The sequence below is a fragment of the Oncorhynchus kisutch genome, linkage group LG21 (genome assembly GCF_002021735.2).
Source record: "Oncorhynchus kisutch isolate 150728-3 linkage group LG21, Okis_V2, whole genome shotgun sequence".
Classification (NCBI taxonomy): domain Eukaryota; kingdom Metazoa; phylum Chordata; class Actinopteri; order Salmoniformes; family Salmonidae; genus Oncorhynchus; species Oncorhynchus kisutch.
In genome coordinates, this window is record NC_034194.2 from 4,330,981 (window position 1) to 4,351,605 (window position 20,625).

The 20,625-nt window shown below is 44.8% G+C and overlaps 1 protein-coding gene across 1 annotated transcript; it reads right to left on the bottom strand.

Moving 5' to 3' along the window:
* Window positions 1-6,373: 6,373 nt before the first annotated feature.
* LOC109866752 (zinc finger protein 271-like) lies at window positions 6,374-19,205 on the bottom strand. The gene is made up of 2 exons (XM_031800822.1): window positions 19,058-19,205; window positions 6,374-10,275 (listed from the first exon to the last, which is right to left on the bottom strand). Exon 2 carries the CDS (start codon window positions 9,959-9,961, stop codon window positions 8,738-8,740), a length of 1,224 nt encoding a protein of 407 aa, XP_031656682.1. The 5' UTR covers window positions 9,962-10,275; window positions 19,058-19,205; the 3' UTR covers window positions 6,374-8,737.
* Between the last annotated feature and the right edge of the window lie 1,420 nt (window positions 19,206-20,625).

Sequence of the window (20,625 nt, forward strand, 5' to 3'; positions counted from 1 at the left end):
TGAAAGACTACTGAACATTCTAAGGAAAATGCCATTGATTAAAATATTAACAATTGGATGCAATATCCAACCTAAAATATAAGCTTGTTTTACTACATTGTTTGTTATTACATTCACCAAAAAAACAAACAGAAATGTCACTTAAATAGAAAAGGGAACTAACAAAGAGTCAGTGACAAAAACCAAAATGAAACTGGTAGGGGTTTAGGAGGGGTTCTGAAAGACACTACGGGGGTGTCCACTGAAAGTTGACTAGTAAAAACAACTGGGCCCTAAAAGACACCCACCATGAGACCCACTAAATCTGCCGAAGAAGAGTCAAACAAAAGAAACCCACACCAAACTTAAAGACAAGAAGCAAACCAAAAAGGTGGTTAAAATAATTTATTACATTCAAAACCATTCATACTATTACAAAATCATAATTCTCATTCATTCTTAATTAATTCTATTTACAAAAACATCAAACAAAAACAAACCTCAGGGGAGCATCGTCCCTCCCCATCATACCTAACCAATACCTAACCCTTTCCCTATCTCCCCTTCACTAATCTATCTCCTTACCAAACTCACTCGAACACTCCCAGCCCTAAACCCCCTTTCCACCTCTCCCGTGCCGCATGCTTCCCCCACTTCCTCTCCTCCCTCTTCATCTTCCCCCTCAAATCACCTTCCACCCTTCTCACTATCCCTTCCACCCCCCAATCTCTCCCTGTCTTGACTAAATTCTGCCTGGCTTCCCACAGTCCCTTTTTAAAGAGACTCATGAGAAGCCAGAGCAGAAACCTGTCCCTATCCGTTCCCTTTGCTATCCCTACGCCTCTCTCTAGCCTAGCCCATGTCAAAACAAAATCACTCCTAACCACACCTAGCATCACCCGTGCCCTAGCCCAGACTAGTCCGGCAAAGGCACAGTCCCAGAAGGCATGGTGCACAGTCTCCTCCCTGCCACAAGAGGATCTTGGACAGGTGGGGGATTGCACCAAACTATACCGGTACAAGATGGCACGTACCGGCAAGCGCTTATGGAGGCCCAACCAATTCAGGTCCTTGAGCCTGTTGTCCAGGCCCCGCGCCTGCACTCCCTCCCAGACCACTGACGAGATGCCCCCTACAGGCGCAGGACTCCCTGCCTGCCTGACCTCCTCGTAGAGGTGCCTGTGGTCTAAACCTACTCGGGCAACTTCAACCTCGGGGGGTGCGCACGCAGCCACTTGGCCGCATGGCCAAAGTGCCACGGCAGCTGTTCCGCCCGAGGACCCGCGTTAGACCACACCATTACGCTTCTCGCCTTATACGAGAAGAACACCCGCAGGAGGTAACCGGACGGGTGTATAACCGGACGAGCAAGCTCCGTCAACAAGAAAGAAACAAAAATGGCGTCCAGCTTGAGGGGGAAATGTGGTACCCCCCTACCTCCCTCCCCGATGGGACAGATCATGCGTGCCCTGGCGACCCACTCGCACCTGCCACTCCACATAAACTGAAACACAAGCCTCACTAGAGGCCTCCTCAGACAAGCCGGCAATAGGTAGATATATGCCAAATACAAAAGAGACGGCAACACATCCACCTTTAGGACCAGAACTTTGCCCATAATAGACAAATACCTAGCCTTCCACATTGCTAGCTTCCTCTGTACCACTGCGATACGCATGTTCCAGTTTAGCTTCGCTGAGCCGGAGGTCTCAAAATGAACCCCGAGAATCCTCAGGGCCCCTTCACAGAGAGATAACCCCCCAGGCACATCCGTTCTACCGCGCCATCTTCCCAAAAACTTGACGGAAGACTTTGCATGGTTCAGAACTGCTCCCGACGCTCGGGTGAAATACCCAAAGATGGCAAGGGACCTTGTCAGGCACGAGTCCTTGCACAACAGCAAGGAAGTGTCGTCGGCGTACTGCGTCATCTTCACACGCAGCCCACCACTTCCAGGGATCAACAAGCCTTCCACCCCTGTGTCTGCCCTAATGGCAGCCCCCAGAGGCTCCATGTACAGAACGAAGAGGAGAGCCGAGAGTGGGCATCCCTGCCTGACCCCAGACGAGAGGTCAAAAACGTCACCTAAGTGACTATTTACACTAACTCGACACCCCGCTCCGACATATAAAGTACGGATCCATCCTATAAACTTCTCCCCAAATCCTAATCTACCTAACACCCTGAATAGAAAATATCTATTCACGCGATCAAAAGCTTTCGCCTGATCTAGCGCTGCTACCATTAAAAGGCAGCCCTCTATCTTCAACCCAAGCGATGGAATCCCTGATCAACTGTAGGTTCCATCTTATAGAGCGGCCCTCTACCCCGCACGTCTGATCCTCGTGGACGACGTAGGGAAGGGCTGTGCGCAACCAGTCTGCTAAAACCTTTGCAAGAATCTTGTAATCTACGCACAGCATGGTCAATGGCCGCCAGTTGCCAAGGTCAGTTGCTTCCCCCTTCTTATAAAGAAGTGACAGCACACCAACAGCCATTGATCCCCCCGGGACCCCCGTCTCAAGGATGGCCTTCAAGACTTCGAGAACCACTGGTCCAAGTATACCCCAAAACTTGAGGTAAAACTCAGGCGGCAGCCCATCCATCCCAGGCACCTTCCCTTTTCCCATCCTCCTAAGAGCGCTCTCAACCTCTTCTAGTGAGATCTGGGCCTCCATCACGTCTCTAATGTCCTCTGGCAACCGCCGGGACAAGTGTTCTAAAAACACGTTTCCCTGCTCTACATCTATTTCCCTTTCCTTAAATAAACCTTGGAAATGATCAGTTGTCACCCTGACCATTTCCTCTGGTTTACTTACTATACTACCATTTTCTTCCCTAACTCCATGCATTACCTTCCTACTCTGCCTGGCCCTAACCGACTTAAAGAACATAGCGGAACAAGTCTCATTATGTTCTAGAAAGCCACTATGCGCACGCTCCAGGAAAGCTCGAGCCTTCTGCTCCTGCAGCTCCCTGAGCTGCGCCTTTAGGGGTGCGAATCTCTCCCAGTCAATCGACCCGCCGAGGTTGCCTGCCTCGTACTCGAGTTCAATTAACCTTTGGATACGATCCACCTCCCTCCTTTCCTCCCTTTTTTTCCTTCTACAATATCCTATTATAAAAGCCCTAATCCTCACCTTAACTAAATCCCACCACTCTAACACCCCCTCGCACATGGACCGGAGGCCGTCAAGCCTCCGAAAGAAACAAAAAAAAGCGTCAACGAAAGCCTGCTCCTCCAGTATATCCCGATCTAACTTCCAGTACCCCCTACCGAAGAGGCAGACTGGCGACCCCACCTGCAGGAACACCCCGTCGTGATCCGTGAAGAAAACAGGCAACAGCCGCCCAGACAACTGACCCAAAGACCTGGATGCAAAAATGTAGTCGAGCCTCCGCGCAACCCCCCTGGAGTTGCGCCATGTAGGACCGACCATTGCCGGAGTAGTGTGCAGGCCACCATCAACCAGACCATGGCAAGCCATTAGCCCAGAGATGGCACCTGCACTGCTATCACCGCCTACCCCTAAATCTATATTAAAGTCTCCTCCTATCACCAAGTGCCTGTTTGTAACACACAGGGGCGCCAGACAGTCCACCATCTCCCTCCTGTCTGCCGCCACCTGTGGCCCATACACCCCAATTAACCTATATCTAGCTTCTCTAAACTTAACATCTATCCCCAAAACTCTACCCTGCATTATTACAAAAGTGTTCTCTATTTTAACCTCTCTATGCCCACACAACATCCCTACTCCTGTTGAGTGCACCCCTCCTATGCCCCAAAAAGATTCCCCCTTATCCCACTCCCTCTTAAATCTACACACATCCCCACCATCCCTCAGGTGAACCTCCTGTAAAAAACAGAAATCAAACCCCACACCCTCTAAATAACAAAAAACCGCCCTCCTTTTAACATTATCCCTTAACCCCCTAACATTTAGACTAAAAAAAGAAACAGAACTATTCATTTAATTATTAACAACAAATAAAAAACCAAAAAACCAAAAAAAAACAGGAGACTCACCCGATGCTCCCCTGGTCCATCTCCACCGGCGGGGACGTCCTCTCCTCTCCTGACGCCCCCCCGTCCTCCATCCCAACCCATGACCCAGGCAGTGTGTTGGGTCCTCCCTCCCCACCCACCATCCCCCCCTCCCTGTTTGCCTCGGGGCTGCATGTAGGGGACCCCATCTCCTCAAACAGGAGTTGGGATCCCTCTAGCAAACAGCCCACCGACCCCTCACTGGAGTCATCCACTAAAATGCAAGGGGCTGAGGCAAACCGGGAGGACAAATTACCCTCCCCCCGCCACTCTCTTAGCCCCCCCCTCCCCCTCCACACCCCCCTCCCTCTCACTTCCTGCCAAGCTCCCCCTCTTCATCCCTTTCTTCTTTGGTGAAGGAGGTAGCGGGGAGACACAACGTCCCATCCCCGCTAACTCCTCCACCAAATCCCTCATTTCGACCTTGAGGAAACCTGGCAGGCTGTCCCCCCACTCCTTCCCCCCATCCCCCCCCCCCTCCCAACTCCACTCCTCCCTCCTTCTCCGTCACTGTCCCCGTTCCTTCTTCCACTCCTTCTCGTACCACTGTCCCCTTCTCCCTCTTCTCAGCTCCTCCACGTTCTTCCACCTTCTTTTTAATCTCTCCTTCTTTTTCCTTCTTTCCATCTTCTCTCCTCTTTCTTTTCGCCTCTTCCTTCTTCCCTTCTTCGTCCTTCTCCTTCCTTTCCCCTGTGCCATCCGTACAATCCGCATGCGTCCTCTCTTTCCTCCCCCCATCCCCCGCTCCCCCCCCAGCTGCAGACGCGTATGACCTGTGACGAGCCGGGCAATCACGCCACAGGTGTACTTTCGAGCCACACCCGTGGCAAGCCTTGGGCTCGTCACACTCCTTGGCCTCGTGCTCTTCCGACCCACAAAAACGACATTTCTTGGCGCTGCACGAGGCCAGGATATGGCCGTAGGCCATACAACGCCTGCAGAACGGGGGCTGACGTGCATAGTAGAGTGTTCCCCTGTCAGCCCCCAGGGAGAACATCGCCGGAGGATGGAGGTAGCCATCCACACTCTTCGGGGACTCCCTGAGTAACGCCTGGAACCCTCTCCTCCCGTTCCAGAAACCCAGGGAGTCCCTGAGGTACCTCGCTGAGGAGACATTGTCCATGTACCTCCCCAGAAAGGCCCTCACCTCTTCATCCTCCACGCGGATTGTACATGGTTACGGTGACCACCCTGAAGTTGTTCTTCGCCAGGCTGGTCACCGCATAATGGCACAATACATCATCATGTTTCTCCTCTTTGTGAAACGTCACATCGAAAGCCTTCTCATTCGGGTTCCCTTGAAGGCAGAGTACCTCCTTCACCTCTATCCTGAGGCATCCCATCAATATAGTCCTTCCAAAAGTTTCCCTGCCCCAAGGTTCCATCTCCTTTTCAGTCCATGAAAATCTTACGTTATTTGCTATACCAATCCCCGGAACCGACCAGGTTTGCTTGTTTGTATTCATTTTTCTTAAAAAAAGCTCTCTTCAGAAAGAAGCTTCAACCTAAAATGAAAACATCTTAAAACAAAAAGGTGGAGCAACTAAAGGTGTTGACTCTCCACATCTATCAAGACAACTGGAGCACTGGGCTAGACACTCTTAAATAGCACCTGGACCAGCTCAGCTGAAACACCTTCCCACTAACGAGATGGACAAGCCAGCACAGGTGTAACACATACTGACTAACGAGCTATACGTGCTAACGAGCTATACGTGCTAATGAGCTATACGTGCTAAAGTCCAACCTCAAAACATAAATGGAAAAACCAAACACCTTCCCCCTTAAGACAACAAATATATCCTATATTTTCACCACTAGCTTCTAGAACTCTCATCTTCCTAAAACTCCCTACGTTCTAGAACTCTTGTCCCCTTGAAACGAGCCCAAAGAAAACTCCTCTCCAATACAGAAAAACGTGCAATAAATTGTGATCCATGGCACTGGCTAAACGCAAAACTTGTTGACTGCCCACCCTTAAGACAACCAGCGACCAACTCCTGCAATATCCGTAGAAACTGTCCACCTCACAGAGGAGCTTCTCTCTCTTTTCAGGGGTCACTCGATAGGCATGTTGTTGGATCAGGGCCCAGTCCCGAATGTCATGCTCTAGTACATTTGGATTTGCACATCTGAGAATGAACCCTTGATATTCTAAAAGCAGGGCAACCATGTCAATATAATTGTACCCCAAAATTGTCAGTTGGTTGCATAAATAATTATGATTACTAAATGTTACATGAATTGGAAATATCAAAAACAAATGTACAGACCTTTGTTAATATGTATTGGCAATAATTCACTTAATGGTGAGGCATGGAATAATAAAACATGTATCTTTTGTCAGGCTGATTATATACCAATTTATTATACTGCGTCCATGTGTATAGGCTGCAAATACGTTGAAATTAATGTCACAGTTTAAACGTGTCCAAATCAATAGTCCAAATGCAGAAACAGTTTGTGATGAATTGAAATCCTAAACATAAAATGTACTATCTACACAAACATCTGCCACAATAATCATATTACTTGTATTTTTTTTAAACAAGCACCTTATAAACTGCACAATAAACTGCACAACACCAAAAATGTTGTTTTGACAAGTAGCAATAAATCACTGATATCGATTAGGGGGGAAATCAGGTTGTATGTGTTGTTGAAACTAACACAACAAAAAAAAAACACATGGAAATGGGAGATACCTTTTACCTCACTGGTTAGAGGACAACCTGCAGAAGACAGTCAGCTACATTTTGGAGTGATGCATTTAACTGTAGGGGTCGCTAAACAAAGGAATGCAACACTTATTTGTCATCACTCATCGATATCATGCTGAAATAAATCGTCGAGAGGAGGGAAATATGGTTGCAAGTCCTGGTTGCAAAAACAGCTCAAAAACCACACGGAGTCTGGGAATAATGTGTACATCACTGGTTAGAGGAAAATTTGTAGAAAACAGCTAGCTACATTTGAGTGTTGCATTTGATTCAAGTGGGTCCCCAACGTGGTAAATGTAACAACTTTTTAAAGGGACGTTTTGTTAAATCAAACGTTTAGGGTTCTACATTGTGAAATTAATTCAAATAATTCTACCACAATGTTAAAAACATTCTACATTTACATTATTTAATTGATTCCATGAAACAACTCCTTCATGTATGTATTTTCTGACGTTTGATCAGAGATCTTTTATCAGACTATCTCAGCTAGAAGGTTTGTCTCCTGTGTATGTTCTCTGGTGTGTCTTCAGATAGTCAGATGTACCAAAACTCTTCCCACGTAGATCACAGCTAAAAGATTGCTCTCCTGTGTGTGTTCTGTGTGTGTTCATCTTTCCCTCGATCCTGACTAGTCTCCCAGTCCCTGCAGCTGAAAAACATCCCCACAGTATGATGATGCCACCACCATGCTTTACGCCAGGAGAGACGCTTGGCATTCAGGCCAAAGAGTTCATCAGGCCAGAGAATCTTGTTTCTCATGGTCTGAGAGTCATTAGGTGCCCTTTGGCAAACTCCAAGTGGGCTGTCATGTGCCTTTTACTGAGGAGTGGCTTCTGTCTGGCCACTCTACCATAAAGGCCTGATTGGTGGAGTGCTGCAGAGATGGTTGTCCTTCTGGAAGGTTCTTCCATCTCCACAGAGGAACTCTGTCAGAGTGAACATCGGGTTCTTGGTCACCTCCCTGACCAAGGTCCTTCTCCCCCGATTGCTCAGTTTGGCCGGGCGGCCAGCTTTAGGAAGAGTCTTGGTGGTTCCAAACTTCTTCCATTTAAGAATGATGACGGCCACTGGAGACCTTCAATGCTGCAGACCTTTTTTGGCACCCTTCCCCAGATCTGTGCCTCGACACAATCCTGTCTCTGGGCTCTACGGACAATTTCTTCGACCTCTATTTCTTCGACCTCATGGCTTGGAGTTTGCTCTGACGTGCATTGCCAACTGTCGGACCTTATATAGACGGGTATAATCATAAACAATATGATTTCATGTGGCACAAAACAAAACCACAAATTCTCAGTCAAAAATATAAGTAGGAATACAGCCTTTCTCATGTGATTTCAGGATCGCTGACTGGGAAAATGTCCTTCCACACAGAGAGAGAGCAGTGGTTGGACTTTTATTGTGTGTGTCCTCTTATGCTCCTTCAGGCTCCTTAACCAGGTAAAACTCTTTCCACACTGGGAACATTGGAAAGGCTTTTCTCCTGTGTGTACTCGCACGTGAGCTTTTAGGTCCCCTACTCGTGAAATCATTTTTTCACTGTGAGCAGTGGTAAGGCTTTTCTCCTGTGTGTGTCCACTCATGGTCCTTCAGGCTCCCTAACTGAATAAAACTCATTCCACAGTGGGAACAGTGATAAGTCTGGTCCCTCTCCTACCAAAGACAGAGTATTTATTTAGTTAAATACTAAAGAGAGAACGGAATTAAACCGCCATAAAATAAAACTGTCTTCCTGCGAGGCTAGACTCCTCAAAAACCTGAAGTCAGTTTTCAGAACATACCATAATTTTCATAACTTGGCGGCTGCCCTAATAATAATAATGTTGAACATTAAATATAACCTTGCTTTCATGTTTATAGGCTGAGCAGAGCTCTATAATAGGGAATGGGTGACACCTAGTCAGTTGTACAAATGAATGCATTCAACTGAAACGTGTCTTCCGCATTTAACCCAACCACTCTAAATCAGAGAGGTGCGGGGGCTGCCTTATTCGACATCCACATCTTCGATGCCTCGCTTTTCTTCTGTGTGTATTCTCTCATGCCTTTTCAGGGTAGCTAACACGGTAAAACTCTTTCTACACTGGGAACATTGGAAAGGCTTTTCTCCTGTATGTGTCCTCTCGTGAGCTTTTAGGTCCCCTACTCTGGAAAATGTATTTTTACACTGGGAGCAGCGGTAAGGCTTTTCTCCTGTGTGTATTCTCTCATGCTCTTTTAGGTGCCCTCTCTGAGTAAAACTGTTTCCACAATGTGAACATTGGAATGGCTTTTCTCCTGTGTGTATTCTCTCATGCCTTTTTAGGTTACTTAACACGATAAAACTCTTTCCACACTGGGAACATTGGAAAGGCTTTTCTCCTGTGTGTGTCCACTCATGCTCCTTCAGGCTCCTTGACTGAATAAATCTCATTCCACAGTGGGAACAGTGATGAGGCTTTTCTCCTGTGTGTATTCTCTCATGCCTTTTCAGGTTAGCTAACACAGTAAAACGCTTTCTACACTGGAAGCAATGGAAAGGTTCTTGTCCTGTGTGTGTCCATTCATGAGCTTTTAGGTCCCCTGATCGGGAAAATCTCTTTTCACATTGGAAGCAGTGGTAAGGCTTTTCTCCTGTGTGTATTCTCTCATGCCTTTTCAGGTTAGCTAACAGGGTAAAAATCTTTCCACACTGGGAACACTGGAAAGGCTTTTCTTCTGAGTGTGTCCACTCATGTGCCTTCAGGCTCGCTAACTGAATAAAACTCATTCCACAGTGGGAACAGTGATAAGGATTTTCTCCTGTGTGTATTCTCTCATGCCTTTTCAGATTAGCTAACAGGGTAAAACTCTTTCCACACTGGGAACATTGAAAAGGCTTTTCTCCTGTGTGTGTCCTCTCGTGAGCTTTTAGGTCCCCTGATCGGGAAAATCTCTTTTCACATAAGAAGCAGTGGTAAGGCTTTAATCCTGTGTGTGTACTTTCATGAGCTTTTAGGTCCCCTACTCGTGAAAATCTATTTTTACACTGGGAGCAGTGGTAAGGCTTTTCTCCTGTGTGTATTCTCTCGTGCTCTTGTAGGTGCCCGCTCTGAGTAAAACGCTTTCCACAATGGGAACATTGAAATGGCTTTTCTCCTTTGTGTATTCTCTCATGCCTTTTCAGGTTATTTAACACAGTAAAACTCTTTCCACACTGGGAACAGTGATGACGCTTTTCTCCTGTGTGCATCCCCTCATGCTCCTTCAGGCTTCCTAACTGAATAAAACTCTTTCCAATGTTCCCAGCGTGGAAAGGCTTTTCTCCTGTGTGTGTCCTCTCATGAGCTTTTAAGTCCCCTAATCCGGAAAATCTCTTTTCACATTGTAAGCAGTGGTATGGCTTTTCTCCTGTGTGTGTCCTCTCATGGCGTTTTAGGTTCCCTAACCAGCTAAAACTCCTTTCACAGTGGGAGCAGTTGTGTTGTCTCGCTGGTTTGGGCGTCTCTGGGTCTGGTTCCTCTGAAGGACTCTTCCTGCTGTCATAGTGAGAGTCTGGTCTCTCTCCTGCCAAAGACAAACAGTATCTAGTTAAACAGAGACCTGAATGAAACCTACACATGATAAAGCGGTCTTCCTATGAGGTTTAACCTAGAGTAGATACCTCAATAAAAGAGCAGAACTGGTCATCACAGAGTGGCTGTAGTGCTTTGTAGGCTGGGTAAATCTATTTGAATTCAAAACATTTTGACAGCATCCCTTTTGATTAAAAAAAAGAAGCTTTCCTTACATTGTTTGACTATGGAAGAAGTAGTAAAAAAAGTGGTTTTCGTAACTGAATGTAAAAACATTCATGAGATATACAGTACCAGACAAAAGTTTGGACACACCTACTCATTCAAGGGTAATTCTTATTTTTTATTTCTACATTGTAGAAAATAGTGAAAACTATGAAAACACATATGGAATCATGTAGTAACCAAAAAAGTGGTAAACTACTCAAAATACACTGCTCAAAAAAATACAGGGAACACTAAAATAATACATCCTAGATCTGAATGAATGAAATATTCTTATTGAATATTTTTTCTTTACATAGTTGAATGTGCTGACAACAAAATCACACAAAAATTATCAATGGAAATCAAATTTATCAACCCATGGAGGTCTGGATTTGGAGTCACACTCAAAATTAAAGTAGAAAACCACACTACAGGCTGATCCAACTTTGATGTAATGTCCTTAAAACAAGTCAAAAGGAGGCTCAGTAGTGTGTGTGACCTCCCTACAACGCCTGGGCATGCTCCTGATGAGGTGGCGGATGGTCTCCTGAGGGATCTCCTCCCAGACCTGGACTAAAGCATCCGACAGTCTGTGGTGCAATCAGGAGACGTGGAGAAGGCCGTAGGAGGGCAACAACCCAGCAGCAGGACCGCTACCTCCGCCTTTGTGCAAGGAGGAGCAGGAGGAGCACTGCCAGAGCCCTGCAAAATGACCTCCAGCAGGCCACAAATGTGCATGTGTCTGCTCAAACAGTCAGAAACAGACTCCATGAGGGTGGTAGGAGGGCCCGACGTCCACAGGTGGGGGTTGTGCTTACAGCCCAACACCGTGCAGGACGTTTGGCATTTGCCAGAGAACACCAAGATTGGCAAATTGGTGGATGGAGCGAGACAGGATGTCCCAGATGTGCTCAATTGGATTCAGGTCTGGGGAACGGGCGGGCCAGTCCATAGCATCAATGCCTTCCTCTTGCAGGAACTGCTGACACACTCCAGCCACATGAGGTCTAGCATTGACTTGCATTAGGAGGGCCAACTGCACCAGCATATGGTCTCACAAGGGGTCTGAGGATCTCATCTCGGTACCTAATGGCAGTCAGGCTACCTCTGGCGGAGCACATGGAGGGCTGTGCGGCCCCCCAAATAAATGCCACCCCACACCATGACTGACCCACCGCCAAACCGGTCATGCTGGAGGATGTTGCAGGCAGCAGAACGTTCTCCACGGCGTCTCCAGACTGTCACATCTGTCACATGTACTCAGTGTGAACCTGCTTTCATCTGTGAAGAGCACAGGGCGCAAGTGGCGAATTTGCCAATCTTGGTGTTCTCTGGCAAATGCCAAACGTCCTGCACGGTGTTGGGCTGTAAGCACAACCCCCACCTGTGGAGGTGTGGAGGTATTTTTGTTGATACTTCAAGAGGTCTTACAATTCAAAATCAGAACGCCAAATTATCCTTGGTATAACCTTCTTAAAACAGTACTATACTGGGGAAGGCCTTCATGTTGGAGGGTGTTTCTACAGTACTATACTGGGGAAGGCCTTCATGTTGGAGGGTGTTTCTACAGTACTATACTGGGGAAGCCCTTCATGTTGGAGGGTGTTTCTACAGTACTATACTGGGGAAGGCCTTCATGTTGGAGGGTGTTTCTACAGTACTATACTGGGGAAGGCCTTCATGTTGGAGGGTGTTTCTACAGTACTATACTGGGGAAGGCCTTCATGTTGGAGGGTGTTTCTACAGTACTATACTGGGGAAGGCCTTCATGTTGGAGGGTGTTTCTACAGTACTATACTGGGGAAGGCCTTCATGTTGGAGGGTGTTTCTACAGTACTATACTGGGGAAGCCCTTCATGTTGGAGGGTGTTTCTACAGTACTATACTGGGGAAGGCCTTCATGTTGGAGGGTGTTTCTACAGTACTATACTGGGGAAGGCCTTCATGTTGGAGGGTGTTTCTACAGTACTATACTGGGGAAGGCCTTCATGTTGGAGGGTGTTTCTACAGTACTATACTGGGGAAGGCCTTCATGTTGGAGGGTGTTTCTACAGTACTATACTGGGGAAGGCCTTCATGTTGGAGGGTGTTTCTACAGTACTATACTGGGGAAGGCCTTCATGTTGGAGGGTGTTTCTACAGTACTATACTGGGGAAGGCCTTCATGTCGGAGGGTGTTTCTACAGTACTATACTGGGGAAGCCCTTCATGTCGGAGGGTGTTTCTACAGTACTATACTGGGGAAGGCCTTCATGTCGGAGGGTGTTTCTACAGTACTATACTGGGGAAGCCCTTCATGTCGGAGGGTGTTTCTACAGTACTATACTGGGGAAGCCCTTCATGTCGGAGGGTGTTTCTACAGTACTATACTGGGGAAGCCCTTCATGTCGGAGGGTGTTTCTACAGTACTATACTGGGGAAGCCCTTCATGTCGGAGGGTGTTTCTACAGTACTATACTGGGGAAGCCCTTCATGTCGGAGGGTGTTTCTACAGTACTATACTGGGGAAGCCCTTCATGTCGGAGGGTGTTTCTACAGTACTATACTGGGGAAGCCCTTCATGTCGGAGGGTGTTTCTACAGTACTATACTGGGGAAGCCCTTCATGTCGGAGGGTGTTTCTACAGTACTATACTGGGGAAGCCCTTCATGTCGGAGGGTGTTTCTACAGTACTATACTGGGGAAGCCCTTCATGTCGGAGGGTGTTTCTACAGTACTATACTGGGGAAGCCCTTCATGTCGGAGGGTGTTTCTACAGTACTATACTGGGGAAGCCCTTCATGTCGGAGGGTGTTTCTACAGTACTATACTGGGGAAGCCCTTCATGTCGGAGGGTGTTTCTACAGTACTATACTGGGGAAGCCCTTCATGTCGGAGGGTGTTTCTACAGTACTATACTGGGGAAGCCCTTCATGTCGGAGGGTGTTTCTACAGTACTATACTGGGGAAGCCCTTCATGTCGGAGGGTGTTTCTACAGTACTATACTGGGGAAGCCCTTCATGTCGGAGGGTGTTTCTACAGTACTATACTGGGGAAGTCCTTCATGTCGGAGGGTGTTTCTACAGTACTATACTGGGGAAGCCCTTCATGTCGGAGGGTGTTTCTACAGTACTATACTGGGGAAGCCCTTCATGTTGGAGGGTGTTTCTACAGTACTACACTGGGGAAGCCTTTCATGTCGGAGGGTGTTTCTACAGTACTATACTGGGGAAGCCCTTCATGTTGGAGGGTGTTTCTACAGTACTATACTGGGGAAGCCCTTCATGTTGGAGGGTGTTTCTACAGTACTACACTGGGGAAGCCTTTCATGTCGGAGGGTGTTTCTACAGTACTATACTGGGGAAGCCCTTCATGTTGGAGGGTGTTTCTACAGTACTACACTGGGGAAGCCCTTCATGTTGGAGGGTGTTTCTACAGTACTATACTGGGGAAGCCCTTCACGTTGGAGGGTGTTTCTACAGTACTACACTGGGGAAGCCCTTCATGTTGGAGGGTGTTTTATCTTTTGACACTTCAGCAACTGGTTACAGTGTGTTAGTACAAGGCATGGAGACAGGTTGCATGGAAGTTCCTTTATATAATGTGGAACTGGAATCGGATCTTATTTCTGCACTCCACAAGGAGACTGTCTGTTATGCAAATGCAGTAAGCCAAGGCAAGTTGCTAGCTAGCATTAAACTTATCTTATAAAAAACAATCAATCATAATCACTAGTTAACTACACATGGTTGATGATACTACTAGATATTATTTAGAGTGTCCTGCGTTGCATATAATCTGACTGAGCATACAAGCATACAAGTATCTAAGTATGACTGAGCAGTGGTAGGCAGCAGCAGGCTCGTAAGCATTCATTCAAACAGCACTTTAGTGCGTTTTGCCAGCAGCTCTTCGTTGTGCATCAAGCATTGCGCTGTTTATGACTTCAAACCTATCAACTCCCGAGATGAGGCTGGTGTGACCGAAGTGAAATGGCTGGCTAGTTAGCGCGTGCTAATAGCGTTTCAAACTTCACTCGCTCTGAGCCTTGGGGTGGTTGTTTCCCTTGCTCTGCATGGGTAATGCTGCTTTGATGTGGTGGCTGTTGTCGTTGTGTTGCTGGTTCGAGCTCAGGGAGGAGCGAGGAGGGGGACGGAAGTTATACTGTTACACTGGCAATACTAAAGTGCCTATAAGAACATCCAATAGTCAAAGGTTAATGAAATACAAATGGTATAGAGGGAAATAGTCCTATAATAACTACAACCTAAAACTTCTTACCTGGGAATATTGAAGACTCATGTTAAAAGGAACCACCAGCTTTCATATGTTCTCATGTTCTGAGCAAGGAACTGAAACGTTAGCTTTCTTACATAGCGCATATTGCACTTTTACGTTCTTCACCAACACTTTGTTTTTGCATTATTTAAAAAAAAATGGAACATGTTTCATTATCTACTTGAGGCTAAATTGATTTTATTGATGTATTATATTATCATTCATATTGGGAAATTATTTGGCTGGAGGGAAGGTTGCGCCAAATCCTGTCGTTTGTAAGGAACCCAGAATTGAGGAACCTGATGGGTTATCAGAAAAGTACCCTACAGTGTAATCCGCATGTGCCATTACACGTGCTCGGTCTAGGAAATTCACCGGGAGCAAGTCTAGTGTTAAGGATGTCAGCGATCCCACCATGGTCGATCTGCCAAACATTTATGGGTGATCCTGATTTCGGTAAACCTCCAGAGTTGACCTCTCCTTTGAAAAACCCAAAGGTGAGAGTTTGCAGAACCTCTGAATGAAGAGAGGATCCCTATAGTTGACACTTGGATGTCTAGGAAGCAGCTGAATGATGAACAGAGTCCAGATGTTTCTAGGAAGCAGCTGATTGCTGAACAGAATAAAGATGTTTCACCCTCTCCTATTTTTGCTGAGATACATCCAGAAGAGGAGTTTAATGAAGTTTCCATTGGTAATTTTGACAGAAATGGTGTTCTAACGAGGAAACTGTGTTCTAACGGGGAAACTGTGTTCTAACGGGGAAACTGTGCTCTAATGAGGAAATGGTGTTCTCGCTCCACTTCTGGACAACACGATTGTCCCAATTTATCTAAAATTGTTGTTCCAGTTGCACTTCAAGAAGAGATACTGAGGTTGGCTCACGATGGTAGTATTGCAGGCCATCTTGGGGTCAACAAGACGTCTGAAACAGGATGTTGTGGCTCACTGTAAATCCTGTGGCGTTTGCCAGCGGACAGGTAAACCGAACCAAGCCGTACCAGTTGCACCTTTGCAGCCTATTCCTGCTTTTGACAAACCTTTCAGCAGGTTTCTGGTGGACTGTGTTGGTCCTTTGGCTAAAGCCAAGAGTGGTAAGTATTTCAGTTAACTAGTGAGACTATTTATAATGCAGACATGATATGGCAGTTCATGTGTATTACTGGTTGAGTGTACTCTTCTGGTTGAGAGACATTTTTGGCTATCTTGCCGGGGAAGGTCACAATGAATGTTTAAAAAAAAATGATGCTACATCTCATTCATGTAAAAACATTGAGATATACAGTACTAGTCAAAAGTTTGGACACACATACTCATTCCAGGGTTTGTCTTTATTTTTTACAATTTTCTACAAAGTGAAATAATAGTGAAGACATGAAAACTATGAAATACACATATGGAATCATGTAGTAACCAAAAAAGTGGTAAATCAAAATATATTTTAGATTTTTCAAAGTAGCCACCTTTGCCTTGATGACAGATTTGCACACTCTTGGCATTCTCTCAACCAGCTTCAACTGGACTGCTTTTCCAAAAGTTTTGAAGGAGTTCCCACATATGCTGAGCACTCATTGGCTGCTTTTCCTTCACTCTGCAGTCCAATTCATCCCAAACCATCTCAATTGGGTTGAGGTCAGGTGATTGTGGAGGCCAGGTCATCTGATGCAACGCTCCATCACTATCCTTTTTGGTCAAATAGCCCTTACACAGCCTGGAGGTGTGTTGGGTCATTGTCCTGCTGAAAAACAAATGATAGTCCCACTAAGCGCAAACCAGATGGGATGGCGTATCGCTGCAGAATGCTGTGGTAGCCAGACAGGTGTGTGCCTTTCCAATAAATTGAATTTACCACAGGTGGACTCAAATCAAGTTGTAGAAACATCTCAACGATGATCAATGGAAACATGCACCTGAGCTCAATTTCGAGTCTCATAGTAAATGGTCTGAATACTTATAATAATAATAAATAATAATAAAGTTCTTTTAATAAATGTGTAAGTTTTCTAAAAACCTTTTTTCACTTTTTCATTATGGGGCATTGCTTGTAGATTGATGAGGATGTTTATTTATTGTAGAATAAGGCTGTAACGTAACAAAATGTGGAAAGACTTTAGTGAAATAAATAAGGGATTAAAGACATCCAAAAAAAGTATATATATATATAGCATTTTATTTATTTCTGTATAGACAGGAGTAATTACAGTGGGGCAAAAAAAGTATTTAGTCAGACACCAATTGTGCAAGTTCTCCCACTTAAAAAGACGAGAGGCCTGTAATTTTCATCATAGGTACACTTCAACTATGACAGACAAAATGAAAATATATATATTTTTTTACAAAGGGTATATAACAAAGTATTGAGATAAACTTTTGTTATTGACCAAATACTTATTTTCCACCATAATTTGCAAATAAATTCATTAAAAATCCTACAATGTGATTTTCTGGAATTCTTTTTCTCATTTTGTCTGTCATAGTTGAAGTGTACCTATGATGAAAATTACAGGCCTCTCATCTTTTTAAGTGGGAGAACATGCACAATTGGTGGCTGACTAAATACTTTTTTGCCCCACTGTATATCATTTTTACATCATTGAGCAAATGTATTTACCTCTCTGCCATTTCTCTCCTGTTCTATTAGAACCACCGCTATGCCAATTCTCTCCTGTTCAATTAGACCCACCACTATGCCATTTCTCTCCTGTTCTATTAGAACCACCGCTATGCCAATTCTCTCCTGTTCAATTAGACCCACCACTATGCCATTTCTCTCCTGTTCTATTGGACCCACCACTGTGTCATTTCTCTCCTGTCCAATGTGACCCACCACTATGTAATTTCTCTCCTGTTCTATTGGACCCACCACTATGTAATTTCTCTCCTGTTCTATTGGACCCACCACTATGTAATTTCTCTCCTGTTCTATTGGACCCACCACTATGTAATTTCTCTCCTGTTCTATTGGACCCATCACATCTAATTTCTCTCCTGTTCTATTGGACCCACCACTATGTCATTTCTCTCCTGTTCTATTAGACCCACCACTATGTAATTTCTCTCCTGTTCTATTAGACCCACCACTATGTAATTTCTCTCCTGTTCTATTGGACCCACCACTATGTCATTTCTCTCCTGTTCTATTAGATCCACCACTATGTAATTTCTCTCCTGTTCTATTAGACCCACCACTATGTAATTTCTCTCCTGTTCTATTGGACCCACCACTATGTCATTTCTCTCCTGTTCTATTAGACCCACCACTATGTCATTTCTCTCCTGTTCTATTGGACCCACCACTGTGTCATTTCTCTCCTGTTCTATTAGACCCACCACTATGTAATTTCTCTCCTGTTCTATTAGACCCACCACTATGTAATTTCTCTCCTGTTCTATTAGACCCACCACTATGTAATTTCTCTCCTGTTCTATTGGACCCACCACTATGTAATTTCTCTCCTGTTCTATTGGAGACCCACCACTATGTCATTTCTCTCCTGTTCTATTGGTTTTCATATCAACTTTATTTCGTTGTCCAGAAGCCAAAAGGCACAATTCTAGTTGTTGCAGCTTTAGACTCCCCCTCTTTCTAAGTTCCTAAAAGAGATTTTCATCTGTCAGATATGAACCTCTATCAGATGGACTGTATAGAACGGTGTGTTCATCTCTGTCAGATATGAACCTCTACCTGGTGGACTGTATAGAACACTGTGTTCATCTCTGTCAGATATGAACCTGTACCAGGTGGACTGTATAGAACGGTGTGTTCTAATAAAACACTGTAGGAGTTGTCTCCAGATGGTTATGCATATTCATGACATGAGGCTAGTAGCTTAGCATCTCTCTCCATTGAATACAGGCGGTTGACTTCAACAACTCTCATAGAATATATTTAAAAAAAATGATTACAATAATTATTAGTATACACCAATCCAAAGAAAGGTGTGAGCTAGAGAACCAGCAGTGCCGCTTTGTGGACAACGGCTCCCCTTGTTAGGGCGAAGAGACATCTTGTCAGTATATCCATAATCTTTGGTGTAGTCAACTCAACTCTCGCATGGCACTATTGGGCAGCAACGTGTGTAGTAAAAAATCACTACATGAAAACCACTACAAGCCATGCCCCCCAGTCTGCAGTCAGCAGATAGACTATTCTCAAATATATATGTTAAGTCAAACAAGGGGTAGCTTGCTCTCTACATAGTCTGATTCTAGACATAACAGTCATAATTCTAGTGCCCTCCGTTGAAGAGGTATTGACGAGCCAACTCCGAATATCCAAAGTTAAAAACTAATTTAAGGCGATACTTACTGGTGTTACTCAGATCTCGGATTTCCACCTCTTCATCTTTCAATGTGACAGTAATCTCTCCTTCCTTCTTCACTCCAAAAACGGCATCCTCCTCTTCTTTTACTGTAACATCCTCCTCCTCTTTCACTCTGAACGAGTCTTCCTCTTCTTCTTTCACGGTAACAGCCTCACCCTCTACTTCTTGTTTTACTGTGACATCCTCCTCTTCCTTCTCTTCTTTCACGACAATGTTCAGCCCCAGAGCTTCTTTCTCCGTCCAGCAGACCTCCTCTTCTTTAACAGGAGGGGAGTAGTTTAGGGAGCTCATGTTCGGGGATGTTAGCTAGCTAGCTATCATTAGCGACTAGGCTAGTGCTAACTTAACCAGCCAGCTACTATAGTTGACTAATAAAAAATAACGTAATATGAAATAGGTTAACAAGTAAATAAGACAGAAGCGTGTCTAAAACACAGAAGCTAATATACACTGAAAGCGTCTAAATAGCTTGAATCTTTCGGCTCTGTTGGCTAGCAAGCTACCGAGGTGGTTGACGAGCTGTTTATGAAGAACCGTCCACTAGATTATACGTCACGCTAGCAGCATCGCCTGAAAGACGCACGTCGCCGTCTGCTGACTGGAGTGGGAAACGCAGTTGAGGATCATATTTTAGTGTCAGACAATGATGTTTTGAAAGGGATTTAATTAAAGAATACTATTATATTGAGACGTCAAAGACAGGAATGTGTCGATTGATTAGTGCAAATATATATATTTTTTACTACAGCACATTTAAGACAGTTTCATTAAGTTAAACTAAATTTAAATAAGTAGCTAGCTACTTGTAGGTCTATACTGCTCCTACATGGAGTAACAATACATCATGTAGATATATATAATGAACAGACTAGGTCTATACTGCTCCTACATGGTGTAACAATACATAATGTAGATGTATATAATGGACAGACTAGGTCTATACTGCTCCTACATGGTGTAACAATACATAATGTAGATGTATATAATGGACAGACTAGGTCTATACTGCTCCTACATGGTGTAACAATACATCATGTAGATGTACACTACCGTTCAAAAGTTTGGGGTCACTTGGAAATGTCCTTGCTTTTGAAAGAAAATCTAAAATGTTGTCCATTAAAATAACATCAAATTGATCAGAAATACAGTGTAGACATTGTTAATGGTGTAAATGAATATTGTAGCTGAAAACAACTGATTTTTATGGAATATCTACATAGGCATACAGAGGCCCATTATCAGCAACCATCACTCCTGTGTTCCAATGGCACATTGTGTTATCTTATCCAAGTTTATCATTTTAAAAGGCTAATTGATCATTAGAAAACCCTTTTGCAATTATGGTAGCGCCACTGAAAACTGTTGTGCTGATTTAACAAAGCTTTTGTAAACAGTTTTGTTGCATAACAATCACGCAGTAGAACAACAATGATCATCACCCTCTTGACCAATCTTCCCTCCGCTTAACATTTGGTTTGATTCTGACCCTGTCAGTGTGCCATGTGGACCTAGGGTTTGATTCAGACACTGACAGTGTACCAGGTGGATATTG

Bases quoted from the DNA above. Each gene is read 5' to 3' on its own strand.
- LOC109866752 (XM_031800822.1), bottom strand. From the start codon at position 9,961: ATGCACACAGGAGAAAAGCGTCATCACTGTTCCCAGTGTGGAAAGAGT.